We start from the raw sequence: 24,350 nt of genomic DNA on the forward strand, positions 1-24,350 counted from the left end.
TAGATAGATAGATAGATAGATAGATAGATAGATAGATAGATAGATAGATAGATAGAAAGATAGATGTCTAAGAGGGAGTAGCCCAGAGACAGAGTGCTTGGTATCAATGCACAGGCCCTGGGTTCATTCCCAAGTGTACACACACACACACACAATCAGTCAATTTATATGATAAGCCTGCTTGCTACATTTTGAAGGCTATTTGCCAAGTGGAACTGAAAGCCTCAGGACAAGCTGGGGTGGACACATTGGAGCCTGAAGCTCAGCCTCAGAGAGGCAGACCTGAGCTCAGCAGCCCCTCTCCTGGCAATCCCCAGGACACAGCTCTGGACCCTCCCAGGACATGCTCCTAGAACAGCTGGCCCTCCTGTGTACCGCTCAGTCCAGAGTCTGCAACCCTACCTGGAAAGTATCTGCTGACAAGCTCCAAGACACACAAGAACAGGTCGCCGGAATTAGGTGAGACTTCCCAGCAGCCACAGCCATTTCCTTAGAGCCGACCTGCCTCTGGGCCATGCTAGTTGGGCCTATTTAGGCAAATGCTGCATTTTCTGTTTTCTTCATGGTAAAACAGAGGTTCAGATTGCTGTGCCTGTCTCAATCCATCAATGGCAAAGCTGTGTCTTGTTCCCTAATGCTAAAGGTACTTTGTCTTCACTATCTACATAACCAGTGGGAATGGGATAGCGTAGGAGAATAGAAGGGCTGTGGGCAGCAACCTGCCCTAGACATTTGGAAAGACAGAGTGAAGCTGGGGGTGGCAGAGGTGGAGATGGATCCCCCAAGGCCTGCCTTTCCCACACACTTCTGCCACTGCTGTTAGGAGTCTGGGAGTCTTTTCTGTGAAGTAGTTGGAAGTTCTGCCGGGCAAGCAGAAGGAGCAGACATGGCGAGGCCTATGCTTTCCAGTATGAAGTCCACCAGCTCCATATGACTACTAAGCACCAGCAATGCGGCTACTGGGCTGCAGACTTTAATTATATGGATCTACTGGACATGACTAGCTTGACTACATAAACAGCCACCTGTGCTAAGTGGCCTCCAACTGAACAGAACAGAAGGAGGTTTATGCTAGAGTGAGCTCAGCCTCACACCGGCTTGGCTCTACCACTGTGCCGCAAGCGTCACAAGTCTTCTTCCCACTCTTTTGTTGTTGGGTTTTTTTGTTTGTTTTTGTTTTTCAAGACAGGGTTTCTTTGGCTGTTCTAGAACTTGTTCTGCAGACCAGGCTAGCCTTGAACTCACAGAGATCCCCCTCGCCTCCTAACTGCTGGGACTAAAGGTGTGCACCACCCCACAAACCCCAGCCTTCTTTTTACTTTTTTTTTTTTTTTTAGATTTATTTATTTATTGTATATGAGTACACTGTAGCTGTCTTCAGACACACCAGAAGAGGGCATCAAATCCCATTACAGATGTTTGTGAGCTACCATGTGGTTGTTGGGAATTGAACTTAGGACCTCCAGAAGTCTGGAAGAGCTGTCAGTGCTCTTAACTGCTAAGCTCTCTCTCTCTAGCCTCTTTTTACTTTTTATAGTCTTTCTAGAAGGCCAGAGAGATGGCCCAGTAGTTAGGGGCACTGATTGTTCTTCTAGGGGACACAGGCTTGATTTTCAGCACCCACACAGTGACTCACACTGCTTGCAACTGCAGTTCCATGAACCTGGTGCCCTACCTGGCCTCCGTGAGTACCAGGCATATAAATACCGTATAGAGATATATACAAGCAAATACTCACATACACTTTAAACTGTATAAACTATATAAACTGGGTGGTAATGATGCACACCTTTAATCCCAGCACTTGGGAGGCAGATGCAGGTGGATCTCTAATGATGAGTTAAAGGCTAGCCTGGTCTTCAGGCAAGTTCCAGAGAAGCCAGGGCTACACAGAGAAACTATGTCTTGAAAAACAAACAAACAAAATATATGTATAAAGTCTTGCTAAGTTGCCTGGGCCTTAAACTTTCCATCCTCCTGCCTCAGTTTCCCAGGCACTTGGGATGACAGGCCTATCTACCAGCCTAGCTGATGTGTAGCATGTCAGACTTGCCCAATTCTATAGGGTAGTACTGGCCTGTCCTGATGGTGACTCTGAGCACACATGGGTTGCAGGTGCCCACCAGCACCCAACAGGGACATGGTCAATAGCCGCTATGAGCACTGTGATGCGACCAGCCATCAGGTGGCAGGGAATCACATAGAAGGGCCGCCCTGCCCTCCCATTGCAGAAATGCTTCAGCAAAGCCTGGCTTTCAAACTGAGCGAATCCAGAAACTAGCAGAGAGTAGGAGGCTGAAGACAGAACCTCCCACCATCTTCATGGACCTACGGCAGACAGAACCGTCAGAACCACCAGAACACCAGTCTCAAGAGAGGTACAAACAGTGCTAGGAACTGTGCCTGCAGGTGGGAAAGGGGAGCAGAAGGCAGAACTCATCTGGGTTGAGCATGTTGTACCTTCCTGTCAGCGCATGGCAGGAAGCCCAGTGCCTCCTTAGCTTTGACTGGCTACCACCCCTTGAATTCCCAGGGAGGTCCCTAGGTGAGAGGCAGGCCTGGCAAGGAAGCTGGAGAGCACCCTACAAATCCTTTTATTTTTTTTTTCCCTCCCAGCTCTGAGCATAGCTCCTCTGACAGTGAGGAGGAGGAAGTGGAGTCAGCAGGCTCAGCACAGGCGCCATCTTCCTGGGAACAGAGGTAACTTAGAATCTCTCCCTTACTGTACACTGGGCCCCTACACATGTAAGCTAGCATCTAGTGTGGTGCGAGCGGCTATCATTGTATTTTATAGCATGTCATAAATAGCAGGCTTGCTCTACCCAGCTCCCCACCCTGGCAGCTTGCTCCATCTTCTGAAAACAGCTTCCCAGTTTGATTGCCCCTGCCGCTGGTCCCAGCAGAAGAGAAAGTGTAGGGCCAGAGGTTAGCCAAAAGTGAAAAGTTCTAGTTAGTTAAAGAGCAGCATCCAATCAGGGACATACCTGGGGGCCCAGACCATGGTGAATGAGAAATATGGGTCCAAGCTGCCACAGCACTGGGACTGTTAGTACAGACCTCAGATGTAAACTGTGACTATCCCCCGGAAAACAGAAGCAGGAAGGGCCAGCCTGGTCTACAGAGAGAATCTTGTCTTCAAAAACAAAATAAAAAAGCATGAGGGCAGGAACTCAAACAGGAGCTGATGCAGAGGCCATAGAGGGTGCTGCTGACCAATGTACTTCCCATGGGCTGGGCCCTCCCCGTCAGTCACTAAGAAAATAAGAAAATGCCTTACAGCTGGATTTTACTGAGACTTTTTCTTAGTTAAGGTTCCCCTCTTTTGGATGACTCTAGCTTGTAACAAATTGTCATAAAACTATCCAGGACAATACCCGTTACAAAGAGGAGAAGCCACAAGGTGTGTCATCTCTCATCCTTCCCAGACAGATTGCAGGGTGCTCAGACACTGCCCTTGCTTTGGAATGGAAACTGAAGCTGCTAAGACATTCCTGTTTCAGTTTTGGGAGTTCTGGCCATCAGGTGACAGGGCTTAGGTTGCTTATTTTGTGTCACAGGTACTGTACGGGAAAGAGTCAGCTTCTTCAGCAGCTGAGGGCATTTCGGAAGGGGGCTGTTCTGGAAACCAAAATACTCAGGCCCCTGAAGATACAGCCGGATCACAAACTCGGAGAAAGAAGCACATAAAACTCTGAGCCGAGAAGCAGAAAGCCCAAGATCTAGGGGACCCTGAGACACAGCTGCTCCCTGCTTTGGGGCAGCTACAGGCAGCTCAGGTAAAAGAGCTGAGAAGCAGGTTGGGTGGCAGACTTTCTACCACGCAGCCCTGGCAGTCTCTCCAGGATGCCTGTTTCTAACAGCATGGACCTCAGGGGCTGGGACCCTTAGTCTAGACCCCACGCAGCCAGCTCAAGCATAGTTAAACCTTTGTTGTGGTGTTGGCAACTGCATCCGGGCCTCTCCCGATCCCATATTTAAACACATTTATAGTTTCCTATAGAAAATTTCCCCAGGTTCCTGGACTCCTGGCATTTCATGTACCTGAGTTAACACACCGATACAGATCTGACGGAAAGGGAGCAAGAACTGAAATTTGCTTTCTCTTTTTAACTGAGACACAAAAGCACACATAGGTTTCAGGCCACTCCAAATCAAAGGTGGCACCAATCTTTGCTGGTCTGAATAGAATACCATACTTCCTGGGAGTTCTAACACTGTGTGAAATGCAGTGGTACCCAGTCTCCCTTTCTGGGTACCCAGTAACAGCTGTGTGATCAGCCAAGACCTGGTCCTCACGGGACACCTGAGCTTCCTCCACCTGTTACTTTGCAAGCCTGGCCCCACCACCAACACCCCACAGACTCCATCTTTAGGACTATTTTGTACTTGCTGTCTCAGCCCCTTTGGTTTCCTGCCACTTCATCTCTCAAGAGTCTGCCCCAGGCTGCTCCATGAAAGAGCAGAGAAACCACTATGGAGGTAGGGTGTGGGTGGTGTGGGAGGGTACTTGGCATCTAACATGTTTTAGCATTTGGATGGAGGGCTGGTGCTACTGCCAGCTGCCCAGCTGCTAAAGATAAGCAAGAATCTGTGTCAGGCTTTGAGCCACACAAAGATCAGGTCCTATGGCAGGTCACTGGTAGGCAGCATTAAGCCCACATAATCCTGTCCACAAACCCACAGGGGATGCTACCATAGTTCCAATCCCAAGACATGTCCTTTCGAAGCCACCTGCAAGTTGGGCCTCTGCCAAGACCACAGGTAGCCTCCCTGTACACGGACTCCAGCCTGCCCTGCCCACGTGCTGAGGTCCCATGCTTGAACTCCAGGGCAGCGTGACTCCTTCCTCTGCCCAGCAGCCTTCACTTCATCCACTTAACCGGCAAGAGCAAAGGCAGCCACTGTTCCGAAGCCCACACTCTCCCAGCTCATAATGTCAGAAAGCTTGCTGAGAATGACTCACAGTGACAGACAATAAACTCTACTGCAGTTTCAGCTGCACCTAGGAATCACCGGCTTTCAGGAAAGCTGCAGGGTGGTAGTGGGCAAGCAGATCAGTCCAAAGCCAGATCTCCACTTGGGCAATGTCCATCATTGCCTCAGAAGATCATGCAGGAGATCAAAGAGGCCAAGAAAGCAAGTACAAAAGATTCTAAAGGTGGGGTCTTAGGGGTTATAAAACTAAGGGTCACTTCATAGGACTGGGTGCAGCGCCATCACGATACACACCTGCCACCCAAAACACTCAGGTTTCCTCATTAGGAACAAGACTACGAGGTAGAGACAGGATTCCAAACAGAAAGAAGCGGAGGCCCAGTGAACACGGAGGGAAGACAGGCTCCACATGAGAACCCAAGAAATGGCCAATGCCTATCAGTCCGCTCCCTATGCCTCAGCAGGGACATGAACCTAGACCTGGGCTGCATGGGCAGAGAGGGTCTAGGTCTCTGCTGTTTCCATGTGCACCCCAAGAGGCCTCGAAGCTGGTCCTGGAGAGAAGAATCACACCATACAAAGGCTCATGACAAGGGCTGGCATTTACTATTAAAGAATAAACAATAAGCCTGGGTCGTGCGTGATAGTGAAAGAGCAGAAGCAGAACACATGTCAGAGTGGTACCCTGGGCCAGGGAGAGGGCTCAGCAGGGAAGACGCGAGCTGCTAATCCTGGGAACCTGTGTCTGCTGCCTGAGACCTGTGAGTCCATGGAGACAACCAACAAGCCAGCCTCCAGCCTCCACATGTACATGGTGGCGCACACCTCCTGCACATACATACACTTAACATGTTTTTTAAAACACGTATTCAGTCATGCGTAACAGACATACTATGTGGATCGAACATCCCAGAACTCCACAGCTTCAAAAACTCTAATGATTTCATTAACTACTAACAAGGTGTCTACTTCAGTACTCAGCCACTTCCCCCGAGCATGGGTGTGGACTGACCACAGCAGTTCACCTTACAGTCAGTGAGGCTTGAAGGAAAGGATAAGGCAGCCTGGGTTCCCCACCTCAGGAACAGTTGCTCAACCCCCAGCTTCCTCAGGGGCATGAGATCTACAGAGCAGCTCTGAATCTGCAAAGGGAACCCCAAACTCACCCAATTCTCCACTGACTCCTGAACAAGCCCCACATTGTCCTTTAGAGTGGCTGAAAGGAGAGGGTGCTGGCTGTGCAGTAGTCACGGGACAGCTACACAAGCCTCATAGTATAAGTGCCCACCAGAGAGCACTGCAGAGGACCCCTCAAACCCATGCACAGCCTTAACGATGGGTGTGGTGCTACACACCTTTTTTTTTTTTTAAGGTTTGCCTACAGCCTGATTTTTAAAATATTTTTATTTTGTTTGTGAATACACCATCACTGTCTTCAGACACACCAGAAAAGGGCATCGGATCCCATTACAGATGGCTGTGAGCCACCATGTGGTTGCTGGGAATTGAACTCAGGACCTCTGGAAGAACAGTCAGTGCTCTTAACCACTGAACCATCTCTCCAGCCCTTGGTGCTGCACAACTTTAATTGCAGCACTTGGAAGGCAGAGGCAGACAAATCTCTTGAGTTAAAGGCCAGCCTGGTCAACAAAGTGAGTCCCAGGACAGCTAGGGCCACACAGGGAAGGAGTTATAAAAGGAAGGTGTCATGGGCCTCAACTCAAGGGACATTAACAGCCACCTGCAGCTGGAAATGGGGGGGGGGGTGGATTCTCCACCAGGTCCTGTGGGGGCAGCCACCCCTTACCAACATCTTGACTGAACTGTTGGAGGTTTCTGTTAGAGAAGCCACCAGACTATGGAGCCTATAGTGCAGGAGACATATGCTCCCTTCTTCTAGCTCTGTGCCGTGGGTACAGTGAAGGTCCTTTTGCAATGTCCTCATGGTGACCACAGGACACAAAGAGGTGGTCCAAAGATATTCCGATCAGGGTTGCTGTACTGACTGTCAGCATCAGAAGTGTTGGGCCTGGTGGCTTCTGGAGAAGTTTGAGTTGCGGAGAGCATCATGCATTGTGGTCAGGCTCTGGCCTCAGCAGGTCCTGCTCTGTACACTTAGGGCTATGCTGCAAAATGGGTGAAGCACAGTGGCTGGCATAGGTCCGATCTTCCTTGTGCAGCCTATCAGGTGTGGGAAAGATGGCATGGTACTACCTTCAGCAGCCAACTCATCCAACAGCAAGAAAATGCCTGTCCAGGAACCTCAGTCCTAGGCCTGACAGCCAGCTCAGACATGAAAAGAACCACATTGCCTACAACACACCACCGCATGAGACCTAGTGGGCAGTACTATGCCCTGCATTGTGGGTAATGTAGCCTTTGTTTTATAGGCTGATCCACAGAATGCCTTATAGTTCAGTTCCTAAGTCACTTACCTAATCTCCATTTCATCCATTCTGGAGTTGGCTAGAACATTTGTGATGGAAGAAACCGTGAAAGTTTGCTATTTACTTATTCGTTTTGAGACAGGGTCTTTCTATGTAACCCGGGCTGTTTTGGAACTCAATATGTAGAACAGGCCAATCTAGAACTCACAAAGGTCCTCCTGCCTCTGCCTCATGAGGAATGGGATTAACAGCATATATGTTGACCCCACCCCCAACCCCAAAAGTGGTCTGGGTAAGTCATGCAGACCTCAAACTTGCTATGTTGTCAAGGATAGCCTTGAACTTCTGATCCTTCAGCCTTGGTCTCACAAGTGCTAACAACTCTATCATACCCTGTTTGTAGGGTGCTGGGTATCGGTCCCAGAGCTTTGGTACTGTCAGGCAGATAGCTATTCTACAGAGTTATGTCCCCAGCCCCATCTCTTTAGTGAGTCCCTGTTATCTTGGACATCCATTACTAAGTCTTGTGGGAACTACACATTGGTACACTTGTAACTTGTATCACATATACAAAGGAGCATGTGCACATGAGCATATAAAATTCTGTCAAAGCGGGGCTGGAGAGATGGCTCAGCAGTTAAGAGCACAGACTGCTCTTCCAAAGGTCCTGGGTTCAATTCCCTGCAACTACATGGTGGCTCACAACCATCCGTAATGAGATCTGACTCCCTCTTGACTGTCTGAAGGCAGCTACAGTGTACTTACATATAATAAATAAATCTTTAAAAAAAAATTCTGTCAAGGATGGCACTGGGAATAAGTACACAGCAACATGGGGAAGGGGAAAGATAATGTCGGGAAGAGAGACAGTATTAAAGAAAAGGGCCCCTAAATAATTTTAGCTCTACTTCCAGAAGGGAAGCTTTAATTCTCTCAAGGCTTCCTTAGAATGGACAAATCTCAACTAAGAACTAAGTGTTTGGCTTCCGAAAGGAATCTTGCTAGGGATCATTGTGCAGAGGCTACTGAGGAGGCTACTGAGGAGACTGTGTGTGCCTGAGAACAGTATACATAGGGCAAGTGGGGTTTTCCTGTTCCCAACAGGTAGGTAGGCCATTCTCAAGAAGTTGAAAATGCCCCCTTGAGGGTCTCCTTTCCATAGAGGATTTTTTTTTTTTAAATAAAACTTCAGAATAATCTTGGGGCAATGGCCCACGCCTTTCAGCTGTTCCTGAGGATGAGGCAGGAGGATGACTGATCAGCCTGGGTAAAAGAACTTGTCAGCAGCAAAGCAGAAGTGGGAGATATATGCCAATTAGCCATCATCCATCCAGGAACAGTCGTCTCTCAGGTCAGTTCCCATGAGTCCTCAGTGACCTCCAACCCTGAGAGTCCCATCACAGATCCTATTCTGCCTGTTTCTGCTTCCTCTTCCTGAGCTGGGGATGGAAGCCCAGAGACAGAGGCAAGGACCCAGCTCAATTAAAAAAAACAATGCTGTGATGATCACCTCCCGGGCTCTTCCATATATATGATTCATATGAACATGCTGGAGGCCTAAGCATACAGAACAGCCGCAAACATGCAACTTTATTTATCCACTTTACTTACAATAAAAAACCATCTCTTATTTTCCTTGTGCAACTTTGTGACTCATGATTTTTCCTTATTAGATTGTAATCCTATCCAAGGCCTGTGCACCTCAAGAACCACTCTATGATTTCATTTATGAAAAAGTTCTTTAGAATAATTTTGGACAGCGTAATTTCAAAAGCTACTAAAACTGTACATAGTTCCTGTTAAGACACTTAAATATGACTCTACCTTGAGAATCTCATACTGAGACTTGGGTACGCGGTCTCCCTGAATGCCTTTCTATTAACCCCTGGACTTAAATCTGTTCAAAAACATTTTTGTTTGAGACAGGGTCCCACTACGTAGCCTTGGCATTCCTGGGACTCGATGTGTAAAGCAGGCTGTCATTGATCTCAAAGATCCACCTGTCCCTGCTTCCTGGGTGCTGTATTAAAATCCTGCACTACTACATGAGACCTGTTTCACAAGAAAACCCGTTCACCTAATTTAGTAAAACTGTGGTTATCTGTACAGGTGAAGAACAGCTACAACTCCGAGTTTTAGGCACCGAAGTAGGGAAGGCATGCAAGAAATCCAGTGAACCTAAACGTTTACTAGACCACTTTGTTCCCAGAGCCTCCTAAGTCCTGGTCCTATGTCCTTCACCCTGCCTTTGAGGGTCACCAGCAAGGTGCACACAATAGACAGCATTCCCGGGACTTGACCTCAAGGAACAGAAGGTCTGTTCAGAGAACTTCTGTTTCCAGTAGTTTTTAGCCGAGACCCTCCCTAGCTGTCAAAGTCTTGTGTCCTGCTTGGGGCTCCCTAAGCAGAAGTGGTGGTTCCTGGCTGGCCCACATTTCCCAGACTACCGCGCGCACACCGCTGCTTCTTCAGGAGTAAGCTCTGAGAGCTCCTTGGATTGGGTGGCACTTCTTCCAAACATTTTCTGAGAAAGATTCATTCTCCTAGCTGCTGTCTCCCTACGTGAATGTGTGTGTTCTGAGCCTCAGTATCCATGTTGATGAACAAGAACGTTCACTCACAATCATTTATTGACCTGTATGTTAAATTGCACACTGCCAGTGGTGGCGGCACAGGCCTCCTAGCACTTGGGAGGGGGAGGCAGGCTGATCATTGAGAGTTTGAGGCCAGCCTGGACTACAGAGAGAGTTCCAGGACAGCCAGGGCTATACAGAGTGACCCTGTCTGGAAAATCTTAAAAACAAAAAACCAAAAAGCTGCACACTAGCTGAGCTGAGTTGCCACATGCCACTCATGTTGGGAGGTTTTCTGCAATTTCAAAGCCACCCTGGGTTACATTGTGAGGCTCTGTCTCAAAACCCAAAAACAGCACAAATAAAAGCTGCAGGCCGAATGCCCCCTTCTTCTATGTCTTTGTTTTGGCCTAAAGACTAATGTGTTATTTTTGCTGACAAACCTCCAGTTTGTTCTAATTTGTCAGAGAACCCAAGGGTTACTAATCCACATGACATAGCCTGGACATCCTTGGACAGATGCAGATGGGCTGTTTCCCACCCTTTATAATACTGGATAATCTTGAAGGATACTCTTCACACATGTGTCTCGCTCTAGAGAACACGTGGCAATGTCTTGGTTAATTTTCAGTTGTCAATATAGGGAAGTTAGTACTGATATCCAGGAGGTACCCGACGGGTATGGTGGTAACCTTCCTACAAGAGTGCAGGCCAGCCTGCCCACTACTACCACCGAGACAGATGGAGTGGGGCTGACACTGTGACCAGCAGTGTTCTGTGTAATACCCATTCCTAGAAACGCAATCACCGAGCCAAGAGAATGTGCTTTTGCAATGCTTGGCTTTGCCAAGTTGCCTGAAGCCCATCTGCAGCTTCAGAACTTTCCCAGTCAATGTCTCAACCTCTGTATAGCAATATTCCACCTGTGAGATGGTGGTTACAGGTGGCGTGGTCCACTCCAGCCCTAGGGATAGGAGTTCCCTAAGCCTGGAGTCGGCCAAGGGCAGCAGTAGAAAGGCAGTTTGTACAGCTGGGCATGGTGGCGCACGCCTTTAATCCCAGCACTCTGGAAGCAGAGGCAAATGGATATCTTTGAATTTGAGGTCAGCCTGGTCTACAGAGTCCTACAAACCTACCTGCCGTCTAGTCTTATGGAGACACTTTCTAAATTAATGTTCCCTCTGCTCAGATGACTTGGACTTGTGTTAACATAAATCAGCACAGAGGGCTTTGTGGGAAGGTATTACTTTTTAAGATTCACTTTTATTTTATGTACATGGATGTTTTGCCTGCATGTATGTATTTGCACATATGTATGGGGCCCTGAGAAGCCAGAAGAGGGCATCAGATCCTCTGGAACTGGAGTTACACACATTTGTTAGCCGGTAAATGGGTACTGGGAAGTAAGCCTGGTCCTCTACAAGAGTAACAAGTGCTCTTGGGAAGTGTGGCTTTTGTAGCTGGGATAATACTGCAAACTATGGCCACTGTGTATCCTCCACCCCCCATGACTCCCTGCAGATGTGGCGTGTCATCTCAGGTTCTTGGGAGTAGCCCCACCATTTGGGATCCGTGTACCTCAGCAGGTTTCTCTGTCTCTGACTCCTTGCATTCAGTGCTACAAATCAAACTCGTGGCTTTGTGCATGTTAGACAAATGCTCTGCCACAAGCTGCAGGCAGAGGTCTGACATGCATCTATTTTGTGCATGTTTGCTGTGTGCGCGCGTGTGTGTGTGCGTGCATGTGTGCACGTGTGTGTGTGTGTGTGTGTGTGTGTGTGTGTGGGTCAGATGTACATGTCAGGTGTCGTCCCTCTCCACCTTGTTGTTTAAGACAGGGTCTCCCTGAACCTGGAGCTCACTGGTTGGACTAGAGTAGCTGCCAGGGAGCTCCATGGATTGATCTCCCTGTCCCTGACCACTCTCCCAAGGCTGGAGTGGCAGATGTTTTTACATGGCTTCTGGGGATCCACTCAAATCCTCGTGCTTGTTCAACAAATACCTGACCTACTGAACCCCCTCCCCATCCCAGCCCATCCGTTTCTTAGAGTTCCAGAGAGTTCTATGTGAGTGTAGGCTCAGCCACAGGTCCTCAGCCCCCACACTCCGTCTGGCTGTGTGACTTTTGTTCTCAGTCTACTTCTACAGACTGTGGCAGGCACGTTCTAGGACACACTTTGTCTGAACAAATGTCACAAGGTTGACACTGCCCTCCCTATTGTGCAGGTTTGTGACTGAGGCCAAGGAGGAAAAAGTGTCCTTTCTGTCTCTTGGGGGTTTCCCACCAACCACAGTGGTGCATCACACTGGTGGCTCAGATCCAGGGGGGACAAAAGTCAGCCCAACTATGATGTTTGGGCAGGGCAGGGCAGCAACAAGTTTTCATGGCTTACCCTGGGCCAGGATCGAGAGCTCTTGACAGCAGACAGAGCCTGCCTGGTAGCCAGGCTCCAGTATGAGGAGTTGGGGGAGGGGAGGAGGTGCAGGATGTAGGGGCGACTGTCATCCTACCTTGGATCAAAGAGAAGCAGGTGCAGTGACATGGGCCTGAAATCTCAGCAGCAGGGAGACTGGCAGGAGGACCAGTTATTCAAATATATTAAATGCTGGGCATGGTGGCACATGCTTTTAATCCTTGCACTCAGGAGGCAGAAACAGGTGGATCTCTGTGAGTTTCAGGCCAGCCTGGTCTACAAAGGAAGTTCCAGGGTGGTCAGAGCTACACAGAGAAACTGTCATAAAAAAAGGTACATAATTATATGTATATAGCTTTAAATATATACTTAAATATTTTAATTGAATGTAATTAATAAAATTTAATTTTAATTAAAAATTAAATATATAAAATTTAAATATATATTTAAAATATATATGGGAGGACATATATCTTATCTTCTTAGTAGCAATAGATAAATATATAAAAATGTTTATATATTTACTATATTCTAAGAAAAGAACTGATCTTTTGAACTACTTCCTCAGCCCAAGAATACACACACACACACACACACACAGAGTAAACTCTGTACTACAGCCCAGGATGGCCTCAGCTTGGCTATGCAGTTGGGGAAAAACTTGACTTTCTTACCCTCCTGTTCTTTCCTCCTGAGTGCTTAGATTACAGATGTGTGCTCTATACCTAACGTCCTGTGGTGATAGAGATCAAACTTGGGGCTTTGAGCACGTCAGCCAAAGCATTCTACCAACTGGTCCAAACCCTCAGCCCCAAGGACCATATTCTTATATCAGACTGGCTCAGAGGACTCGTTTACAAACCCTTTAGTTGTCAAAGCACAGCTTTTTGTACAAAGCAAGTCCAGGTTCACATAGATGCTCTAGGGTGTGTGTTGGGCGCTGGCTGCCTAGGAGGGGAGGAGCTTAGCAGGTTTGGGCCGCGGCCCCTCAGCACTCTTCGTCCTTGGCATCCTTGTTTGCTCGCTTTCGGACCTTTCCCGGTCCAGGGGCCATCAGCTGTCCCGGGGAGGCTGGAGCCAGGTTCACCCAGCCTGGCCCCCGGGGCAGCACGTGGCTCTCATTGAGTCTGAGGACCCGGTAGTTCTCGTAGTGTACATTGTGGGTGATGTCCTTCAGGTCCTGGAGATGGGAGCTGAACGAGGGGAGGTAAGTGAGCCTGGGCCACAGTGGTCCCGGGCCCCCTTTGCAGCCACCCGATCGCAGGGGACCCCACACCTCACCGGATGAGCAGATCTCTCAGGAGAAGAAACTCACAGTGCGCCATGTTTTCCACTGCAAGACATGGGCCTAGCACAGCTCTGTACTCTCAGAGTACACAGCTGCAGCATGTTATGGTACCTTCTGGGAGCGGCTATTGCCGTGGCTCTCTTGTCTTTTCTCACTTCCTCCTTCTTGGTTCATTCATTCACTCATTCATTTATTCATTGACTCATTCATTTGTGTATTCCTGGGCTTGATTCCTACAACTAGTTGCTAAACTAGTGAACCTATCCTTCATTACAGATAATACTATGACCATGACACCAAAGACAAAACTCATTCTTTTTTTCTTTTTCTTTTTCTCTCTTTTCTTTTTTTGAGCCTGGGTTTCATGCAGCCTATGTTGGCTTTAAACTTGATCAGTAGCTGAGGATAACCTTGGACTTCTGATTCTCCTGCCTCCACCTCTCCTATGCTAGGATTATGGATGTTCTAACCATGCTTGGCTACATATATTTTTAATAATGGTAATAATAAATCAAGGATCTGGCTGCTGTGGTCCAGGCCTGTAAACTCAGCACTTGAGAAGCTGAGGTAGAAGGAAATCCTATTTCCGGGCACATGGTGGGGCTACATTAAGTTTTGCAAGTCATGGTTGCCATCCAGGTTGGGCAGACGCCAGGGGAGGCATGCGTAGGATGTCATGCATGTAGGGCATGCCCTGATTTCCAACCCCCTACCCATTGCATGCCTGCAATGTTCCCAAACTTACCTTCTATGATGCCCCATTTGGTCTTCCGGCCCAGGACACATCTCCCATTCACTATGTGCTCTCGGTCAGCCCCGACCACAGCAAAAGGGATCTGCTCCTAAAAGAGAAGAGAAGTGAACCTGAGGTAGGAGATGGGCACATAAAACTAGGAAGTCCCAGGGCTGGGGAGATAGCTCAGTGGTCAAGAGTACTGTCTGATCTTCCAGAGGTCCCGAGTTCAAATCCCAGTACCTACACAGTAACGTACAACTGTCTGAAATTCCAGGATCAGGGGATCCAACAGCCTCACACGGAAATACATGAAGGCAAAACACCAATATGCATAAAATAAAAATAAATAAATAATTTGTAAAAGCCCTAGGACATCCCAAAACACCAGCTGGAGTTCATAGTACCCTCACTTCCTCTATTAAACAGGTGCATAAATGGTGCTGACAGGGGCTGTTCAGCTGATGGGGAAGTGCCTGCAGAGTTAAATGTTAGCAAAGTAGCCCTAGCAAATGGTGGTGTTAGCAACTCCCACAAGGATAATACAGTTTTGGATCCAGGTAGTGGTGGCACATGCCCGGGGGGGGGGGGGGCAGATGCAGGCAGATCTCCATGAGTTCGAGGCCAGCCTGGTCCACATAGGAGTTCCAGGACATCCAGGACTATGAAAATAGATCATGGCTCAAAAACAAACCAACCACATAACAACAAAAATCTCGCATGATAAGTAGGCATTTACTTTAAAACTTAATTACACTTATTCATTTGTGTGTATGTATGCATGCATGTACGTGTGTGGGTACCTGCAAGCCATGAAACATTGCCACAGGGCATTTTGGGAGAGCTGGTTATCTCCTGAGAATGGAACTCAGGTCCTCAAGCTTGGTAACAAACACATTTATCCACTGAGCCATCTCACCAGCTTTCTCATATACCTAAAAAGTATAGATTTTTTAAATGTTTTATTTTAATTAAAAATATTTTGTTTGAGACAGAGTCTTGCTGGGACCCTGGTTGTTCTTTAACTTGCTGTATTGACCAGGCTGGACTTGAACCTACAAAGATCTTCCTACCTCTACCTCCAAGAGTTGGGATTAAAGGTGCCCACCACCATGACTGGCTTTGTTTGGTTGTTTGGTTGTTTTTTTTTTAAATTACATTTATGTGTTTATTTTTCAAGATTTAAAAACAGGGGTTGGAGAAGTGGCTCAGTGGTTTCAGAGTACATGTTCTTATAGAGGCCCCAAGTTCCATTTCCAGCACCCATATCGGGCACACACACAACTGCCTGGAACTCCAACCTTCAGGGAGCCAACCTTGCTCACCTCTTTGGGTACATACACAGACCACAGGCGTACACATAAATATATAATAAATAAAAGTAAAAAATAAAGATTTAAAAAAATTATTTTAAATTGTGTATATGTGTGCGTTTATATGTGTATGTGAGTCATGTGAGGGGTGTTGACTCCCCTGAGCTGAGTTACAGGTGATACTGAGCTGCTTAACTTGAGTTCTGGGAACAGAACTTGGGTTTCTGGAAGAGCATCCATCCAGTCTCCTAACCTCTGAGACATTTCTCCAGCTGTCCGTCTGTCTGTTTGTCTGTCTGCCTGGAATTGGTTCTTTTCTTCCCCCACATGGGTTCCAGGAATTGAATGAAAATCACGCAGCTTGATGGAACTAACCATCAATTCTTCTTACTACCACCTATTCTTTGGATTTAAAAAATGTGTTTTCTAGGCCGGGCGTGGTGGCGCACGCCTTTAATCCCAGCACTCAGGAGGCAGAGGCAGGCGAATTTCTCAGTTTGAGGCCAGCCTGGTCCACAGAGTGAGTTCCAGGACAGCCAGGACTATACAGAGAAACCCTGTCTCGAAAAACAAACAAACAAACAAAAAAATTTTTCTTTTCTGCCAGTCATGGTGGTGCATGCCTTTAATCCCAACACTCAGAAGCAGGCAGATTTAAAGCAGATGAGTTTAAGGCCAGCCTGGTCTACAGAGCAAGTTCCAGGATAGCCAGGGCTACAAAGAGAAACCCTGTATCGAAAAAAGCAAAAAACAAACAAACAAACAAACAAACCCAAAACAAAAGAAAAGAAAACAAAATCTGTTTTCTGAGACACTATCGAATGTATCCCAGGCTGGCCTTGAACTCATGCAGCCAAGGATAAGCTTGAATCTTTGATCCTCCTCTTCCACCTCTGAGCACTAGGTCACAGGGTTACAGGTATGCACCACCGAGTCCTTCACCATTAAAACATTTTGATTTTATTATTATTGTTTGGAATGCTGGAGAATCAAATCACAGCCTTGTGCATAGCAGGCACAGGTTGTCCCTCTGTGCTAATTCCCAAGGACCTGGGATATTTCTTTCCTGTGGTGATGGGGACAAAGCCTAGGGCTTCCACACACACTACAAATATGCCATTTCATTGGCACAGGGGGAAGCCCATTTGTTTTTTTCTCCTCTGTGGCTGCTCTCAGGCCACAACTGCAGGGTGGAATAATTGCCCCAGAGACTATCTGGTCCACAGAGTTCAAAATCTCACTGTCTGTCCATCCACACACAGGTTTGCCAGATCCGATGTGTGGTTACTCACTTGTGCTTGAAAGCAGGCTTCAACCTTGGCAGCTCCCCAGTTCTTAGTCCAGTTTTTGAGATAAGGGATCACTATATAGCCCAACCTAACGTAACATGTAATGCAGACTGGCCTTGCATTCACAACCCTGCCTCAGCCTCCTGGGTGCTGGGATTACAGACCTATGTCACCACACCAGGAACTAAGAGTTAAATTTTTGTTTTGTTTTCTTCTGAGGCAGGGTTTCTCTGTGTAACCCTGGCTATCCTGGAACTCGATCTGTAGACCATAAAGATGTGTGTCACCACCACTGTGTGGCACATTTGTATTTTTTACTTATTTATTTATTTATGTGTCTGTGTCTGTGTGTGTATTTGCATGAACACGTCAGGGGTGTATGTATTGCACCATGTCTGGCTTCCCTTGTATATTTTATGTTTTGGTTGTTTCATATTGTTGAGCAGTAAAGAGTTCTTTATATGTAAGAATGTATATAAGGATGTATGTAAGAATGGCTCTCCAGGAAGAGCCACGCTGGCAAACATTTTTTTCTATGAGTTATGTGATAAGAGCCATTTGCTGCCCATCTTGACTCTGTGGACAGATGAGGAATCTTTACACATATACACACATTTCCTGGATTGCAGGGAGGGATCAATTTTCAGAAGGTAAGGGAAGGTCAAACACCATTGGTGTCGCTGGCCTTCGGCACTATCTACAGCATCTTACCCGAATCTTACTGTTGAGAAGTCTGTCATTGACATCCTCGTCGAAACACTTCTGTGGGTACACATCGATGCAGTGAGTTTTCAGGTTTTGCTGGATCTGGGGAACCAAGGATAAATGACCTCAGCCCACCAACCATTCTGCTCCCTGCCCACTGACCCAGCTCCGCCTTGGGCACCCAGATCACCCTGCTCCTGAAGGCATCTCGTTCTTCAATGGTCAGGCTGTCAGCCCGGGCGATCACCGGCACCACATTCACAGTCCTGCATAGCCGCCTCAGGAACTCAATGTCTAGGGGCCGTAGGCTACAAGACGGTAACAGTGGGGCTCGGGGTAGATGAGTGAGGGAAGAAAGCCAGCCCAAAGCTGCTATCAAGGATCCTTCTCACCATCCCTACCCCACCCAAGTGGCTCTCCCCAAAGCCCGTGGGTCACCTCACCAGTGGCCAGTGGGTGGCACAAAGTACACACAGCAGTGCACACGGGTATCGGGGATGTGGCGCTGACGGGTAATCAGAAGCTCCTCTTGTAGATACTGCTCATACTGTTGGTTGATGTAGCTCAGGATAGGGTCCCAGCTGCCGCAAAGACGTCACCTCAGTGCCACCCCCCAGGACCCACCATCTCCTGGCCTCTGGTGGTCTATCTACATGAGCAGAGACACACAGAGACCTCTGCCTCTCTTCATTGATGTCTAAGCCTTCCTGTTCATAAAGCGAGCACATTACTAGCATTTATTGGCTGGGTGTGGTGCAATAGTCCTGTCATCCCAGCTCTTCAAGAAACTGAAGTGGGAGGATTATAAGTTCAAAGCCAGACTGGATAATTGAGGGAAACTGAGTCTGAGAACAAAAAGCAAAAACTGAAGCTGGGATTTCATTAGATGTTTGCTAACACATACCACACCCTCTGTTCACTCTCCAGCACTAACACATGCATATACTAACACACACACACACACACACACACACACACACACACACACACAATTTGCTTGCTCATTAAATGACAATTGGTCACCAGCATGGTTCAAGACACCACTATTTCTCACCTGGTGACCTGGTGTCATCGTGTGTGTGTGTGTGTGTGTGTGTGTGTGTGTGTGTGTGAATGCACATGTATGTACATGTGTGTGGAGGTCAGAGGTCAGTCTTGGCTCTCTTCTTTAGTTGCTCTCCACGAGCTCTCTGTGTAGCCCTGGCTGACTTGGCACTCTCTACGTAGACAAGGCTGTCCTTGAGTTCAGAGAGACCCACATGCCTTTGTCTCCTGAGCAAGTGATGGGATTAAAGGCAGGTGCCAGCTGGGCATGGTGGTGCATGTTTTAGTTTGAGGCTAGCCTGGTTTACACAGTAAGTTCTATGACAGCCAGAGCTGTAGGACCAAGTCTCAAAAAGAACTACAAAAGGCAGGTACTACCTCACCTGACTTTACCTTGTATTTCAAGCTAGACTGATTAGCCAACAGAGCCCTAGATCCTTAGGTTTTCAAGACAAGCACTTTACTGAAGGAGCCATCTCTCCAGTCACCCAAAAATCTCTTGACTCCTCTGCTGGATCCTTCGTACTCTGGGTTCTTGTCAGCACAACACTCCAACAGATGCGCTGACTGCCTGACTGACTACGCTCTTGGAGATCCAGCCCAGGGCCCCACACATGCTATGGAGGCATTCCAGTGCCAAACTGTAACTCAAAGGGATATGCTCAGCCTGGTTCTCACTGTTTCTTTTGAGATGACAGCCTTGTGGCTCTGGCTGGCCTTGAACTCATGACCCTTCTGTTTCAGTTGGCAGAGTCCAGGGCTTACAGAAGTATGGAGTTCTGGTGCTTTTATCAAGCACCAACTCTGCACTAGCTAGATTGCTGAGACCTATGCATACTCAACTCGCTTCAGTTTTGGAGACTGAGAGGAGTATACTTGCTGTATGCAGAAGGAAACAGAGCAGGGTGTTTTTTCACAGACCTTGCAGGAACAGGGGCTGCCCACCCCAGGACCCACCACTTGTCATTGTTGATCTGGTCTCCAAAGCCAGGTGTGTCTGTCACTGTCAGCTTCAGCTTCAATCCCTTCTCCTCAATGACTGCAGAGGGAGAGACATGGAAGACTATGTCCCTGCCTGGGCCCCTGGCAGGGTGAAGGGGGAGACAGGGTCACTCACCATGGGTCACAGAGTGCAGCTCCAATGTTTGTGGCATGGGTACATCCAGGTTGGGTTCAGTTGACTGCCATACTTTGGACTTGAACAGTGTGTTCACCATGGTGGACTTGCCTAGCCCACTCTGCCCTAAGATGCAGAACACAGTGGCCACGGTATGTTTGTTAGAATATATATCTCAAACTATTTGTGTGTGTGTGTGTGTGTGTGTGTGTGTGTGTGTGTGTGCCTGTGTGCACATGCACCTATGTGTGATGGTTTGAATGAGAATGGCTTCCGTAGGCTCATATTTAAATATTTAGTTTCCGTTTGGAAGGATTAGGAGGTGTGGCCTCATTGGAGGATGTAAATCACTGGGTGTGGCCTTTGAGGTTTAAAAAGCCCACAGTTAAAAAGCTTACACAGTTAGTTACTGGTTTCTGCCCATGGGAGTCTTCAGAGCAGCTTGCTATGGCTTCCTGCCACGATGACCAGAAACTAACCTTCTTAAACAGTAAACAAGCCTTTTACTTTTGTATCTGCCCACCTCGTGTGCTGTTTAAGGCTTAGTGTAACTATTAAGGTTGTGTGTGCTTTTGATCTGGGAACTGAAAGATCAAGGCGGGGTTAGAGACCCCAGATTGGGATTAAAAGTCTCTACAACTGCCGGGCATGGTGGCGCACACCTTTAATCCCAGCACTCGGGAGGCAGAGGCAGGCAGATTTCTGAGTTCGAGGCCAGCCTGGTCTACAGAGTGAGTTCCAGGACAGCCAGGGCTACACAGAGAAACCCTGTCTCGGAAAACCAAAACAAAAAAACAACAACAAAAAAAACCTCTGCAACACAAACAAACAACAACAACCAAAACATCAAAACAATAACAACAACAAAGTTGCCTTGGTCATGGTGTCTCTTCACAGCAATAGAAGAGTAACAGAGACAGTGTGAATGGGAGTGCATGCATGCATTTATGCATGAGAAGACTAAATTCATCTTTGTGTGCCCATCTTATTTTTTTGAGTCCAGGTTTCTTACTGGCACCCAAGAATTGTCCACTCTGCTCTGCACAGCTGGGGTGCAAGCAGGCACCACAGCCTTTGCCTTTCGACATGAATAAGCTCTGCAAGCTCAGGGCCCGGCTTCCATTGCTTCCTGGGAGGAACTTTACGGAGTTATTTCTCCATCTCCCTGACTCCTGCTATTTTAGTGCTGGGAGGGAAACCACTGCTTACAGATGCTAGCAAGATCTATAGCCTCTGGTTGTTTTTTCCCTAAAGATTTGTTTATTTTTATTTTACATTTGAGTGCTTTGGATGCATGCATGTTTGTGTATCACATATGTGGAGTGCCCTCAGAGGCAAAAGGGGACACTGGATCCCCTACAACTTGAATGACAGACACTTGAAAGCTGCCATGTGGGTGATAGAAATTGAACCCAGGTCCTCTGGAAGAACAGCCGTGACCTTAATTACTGAACCTTTTCTCTATGCCCCCCTCCCCCACCCAGACAGTGTGTCATGTAGCCTAGGATAGCTTCAAACTGGCTAGGTTGCTCAAGAAGACTTGAACTCTTCCTGACTCCAATTCCTAAATGCTGGGATTAGAGGCATGCTCCACCAGGTCCAGTCTCTCTCTCTCTCTCTCTCTCTCTCTCTCTCTCTCTCTCTCTCTCTCTGTTTTTGGAGACAGGATTTCTTTGTGTAGCTCTGGCTGTAGACCAGGTTGGCCAGAGTGCTGGGGTTAAAGGTGTGTGTCACCACTGCTCAGATCTCTCTCCTCCTCTCTCTCTCTCTTCAAACACCTTGTTTTGTTTTGGTGTGTGTATGTGTATGTATGTATGCGCACACGTGCACATGTATGTGTGTAGATGCACATACAGAGGAATAAGAAGAAAACTTTTGAGAGCGGGCTGTCCTGCCACTCTGTGAATTCTGAGCCATCTATTGAATCAGGATCAGCACTATGGCAAGGTCATGTGTGGGCGCCGCATCTGGAAGGCCCTTCAACCGTGATTATCCTTGACTGTGGCAATCCAGTTCTGGCTGATTTTGTATCTAGGGACTCAACATCTCATATATTTAATTTCAGCCCTCCTGTGAGCTGTTGGGTCGGTGCCCTGCAGATGGGAAGACTGAGTCCAGGATAGGTGAGACTCCTTCACTCACCCGCCCCTCTGTGGTTCTGCCTCTGACTCACCTACTACCATGATATTGAACTCAAACCCAGTCTTCATAGCCTTGATCCTCAGCTGGTCTAGCACGGCCTCAATGCCCACAGGACCAAACATCTCACTGGGTGGGGTCCTGGGGCTGGAGGGCCTTGAGGAGCAGGGGGAGGGCGACCGCCTCTCATCCATGGGGCCGAGGGTGCAGTGGTGCCTGCTCCTGGGGGAATTTTGGAGAGAAGTGTTGTGTTGCAGTGGCTGGGCTCAGAGGGGTTACTCTGAGTAAACTTTTAAGAAAAGGTCTTATGTGGTGATGGTGCACACCTTTAATTCCTAAACTCTGGAGAAAGAGGCAAGTGGATCTCTGTGAGTTCGAGGCCAGCCTGGTCTATAGAGTGAGTTCCAGGACAGCCAGGGCTACACAGGGAAACCCTGTCTCACAATAAACAAGCAAAACAAAACATAAAAGAAAAGGTCTTATGTAGCCCAGGCTGACCTCCATCCACTCTATAGCTGAAGATAACCATAAGCTAATCCTCCTGTCTCCGTCTCCAAAGTGCAGGGATCACAGATGGGTACCATCATGCTCTGTTTTGTATTATGCTGGGGAATTGAACCCAGGGCTTCATGCACACTGGAAAAGGACACTATCAATTAAGCTACACCTCAGTCCATCCTGTCCCAAAGACTTTTATACTGTAGTTTAGGCCAATCTGGAACTTCCTATGTAGCTTAGACCAGGACAACCTTGGGTTTGCGGCAAGCCTCCTGCCTCAGTTTCCTAAATGCTGGGATTTTAAATGTTTACCAGCATACCTGGTTGGAGTTCTCACTTCCAAACCCTGACTGAAGGGACTGTTCCTGGCTATGTTCTATATCCCCTGGTAAGACTGAGAAATTCCCAGGTGGGGGGCTGGGGGTTGAGTCCCCATCCTGAGATATGTGGGTCTCAGAAATTTACCCTTGTCTCATCCTTACAATAAGATGTCAATGACCTTCCCACTCAGGCCCTAGTATTTATGTATATACTGGAGTCCTTACAGAGTCACAGTTAAAGGAGAAGTGCTATTCATATCCCAACAGGGAACTTGAGGAAGGGGCTCAAAACTAGATCCCTTTCCTCAGGGGACAAAGAACAGGGGTGGAAGAGATGAAGAGACACAGACAGATCTCAAATGAAGGAAACACAACACACACACACACTCACACACAGGTCAGAGGTGGGTTACATGGGCAGAGAAGACAGCCTGGGAGGGAGAAGGGCAGAGGGCAGGGACCCGTGGGCAAGCAGTGGGAGGACACAGAGGAAGAGAAGTTGGCTCATGCAGCACCTGGTGGATGAGTCCCTTGGGGGAGCTGGGAGTAGCTGGCAGGCTGCGCTGAGGGGGAGGGGAGGGCTGGCAGTTAGGCACAGAATCCCAGCCTCCTCCCTCCTTCCTGTGACCTCCCCCTCCCCCTCAGGCAGGAGGGGCTAAGGCCAGGGTCTTACCTGTTCCTGCTCCCTAAGACATTGACCCCAACACCTGGCAAGGAATGACCTTGACCTAATCACACAAGACTTCCAGACAGACAGGGATCAAAGGGCATCCAGTCAGCTCCCTCATCAAGACTCCAAGTTGATAAAAACCAGTTTCCACTTTCCAGTCCATGAGCCTTAGCTTTCTGGCCACTGACTAGAAGCTGGCACTCCCATGGGTTAACCAGAACTACCCACTGCGGAGCCCTGGGTGCTCAGTAATCTGTGCCCTGTGAAGTTCTGTTTGCATCTCCAGTTAAGAGAAGTTCAAGGTCACCCTGGGAGGAAATGGCAGAGCTGGAGAAGCCGGCAGGCTGTTTCCTCTGTTTCCTGTTTACAGGAAAATGTCCTATACCAGTATACTTCAGATGAGAAGGCATATGAGACACCCCTGAAATTCCAGCATTTAAGAGGCTGAGGCAGGAGGACTGTGAACTTGAAGCCATCTTCAGCTATACAGCTAGATCCTGTCTCAAAAAAAAAAAAAAAAAAAAGTGATAAGGAAAGGCTGCAGAGATGGCTCAGAGTTAGACTGGCTGCTTTTGCAGAGGATCCAAGTTAAATCCCCAACACCCGTACATAATGGCTCACCACTATGTAAAACTCCAGTTCTGGGGTATTTGACAACCTCTTTGGCCTTCTAGGGCATCACACATACCTGGTGCACAGACAGGCATACAGGCAAAATATACATACACATATAACAACAACAACAACAACAACAACAACAATAATAGAGCACCTGTTGCTTCTGCAGAGGATGACGTTTGGTTCCCAGCACCCACGACAGACCTTTTACAGCCTGTCAGGAGCCATCGAGGAAAAGCCAAAAACTAGCAGGTGATCTTCCTAAGATGCTTCCTCCATGGACTGAAAATCTATGATGAATTTGCTT

The 24,350-nt window shown here is 47.8% G+C and overlaps 2 protein-coding genes across 5 annotated transcripts in view; one reads left to right on the forward strand and one right to left on the reverse strand.

The window, feature by feature from the left end:
• C16H16orf71 (chromosome 16 C16orf71 homolog) overlaps nt 1-5,562 on the forward strand; it is a 15,716-nt gene extending 10,154 nt beyond the window's left edge. For both annotated transcript variants that reach the window (XM_021184618.2, XM_021184619.2), the window contains 4 exons: nt 318-459; nt 2,232-2,378; nt 2,617-2,700; nt 3,558-5,562. In XM_021184618.2, the coding sequence (XP_021040277.1) occupies nt 318-459; nt 2,232-2,378; nt 2,617-2,700; nt 3,558-3,687 (503 nt within the window). In that variant the 3' untranslated portion in view covers nt 3,688-5,562. The remainder of the gene's footprint in view (nt 1-317; nt 460-2,231; nt 2,379-2,616; nt 2,701-3,557) is intronic.
• A 7,602-nt stretch (nt 5,563-13,164) lies between these two features.
• Nucleotides 13,165-23,374, reverse strand: Septin12 (septin 12). Of its 3 annotated transcripts, XM_021184919.1 has the most exons (10): nt 23,271-23,340; nt 21,972-22,159; nt 19,799-19,924; nt 19,639-19,720; nt 18,081-18,218; nt 17,828-17,945; nt 17,644-17,739; nt 14,343-14,439; nt 13,591-13,642; nt 13,165-13,502 (listed from the first exon to the last, which is right to left on the reverse strand). In XM_021184919.1, exons 2-10 carry the CDS (start codon nt 22,129-22,131, stop codon nt 13,298-13,300), a joined length of 1,074 nt encoding a protein of 357 aa, XP_021040578.1. In that variant the 5' UTR covers nt 22,132-22,159; nt 23,271-23,340; the 3' UTR covers nt 13,165-13,297. The 3 variants fall into 3 exon arrangements, with proteins under 3 accessions (XP_021040578.1, XP_021040577.1, XP_021040576.1); XM_021184918.1 differs by lacking the exon at nt 13,591-13,642 and having other exon boundaries at nt 23,271-23,374; XM_021184917.1 differs by lacking the exon at nt 13,591-13,642 and having other exon boundaries at nt 13,352-13,489; nt 23,271-23,318.
• Between the last annotated feature and the right edge of the window lie 976 nt (nt 23,375-24,350).

This window comes from Mus caroli, chromosome 16 (assembly GCF_900094665.2).
Source record: "Mus caroli chromosome 16, CAROLI_EIJ_v1.1, whole genome shotgun sequence".
Taxonomy (NCBI): domain Eukaryota; kingdom Metazoa; phylum Chordata; class Mammalia; order Rodentia; family Muridae; genus Mus; species Mus caroli.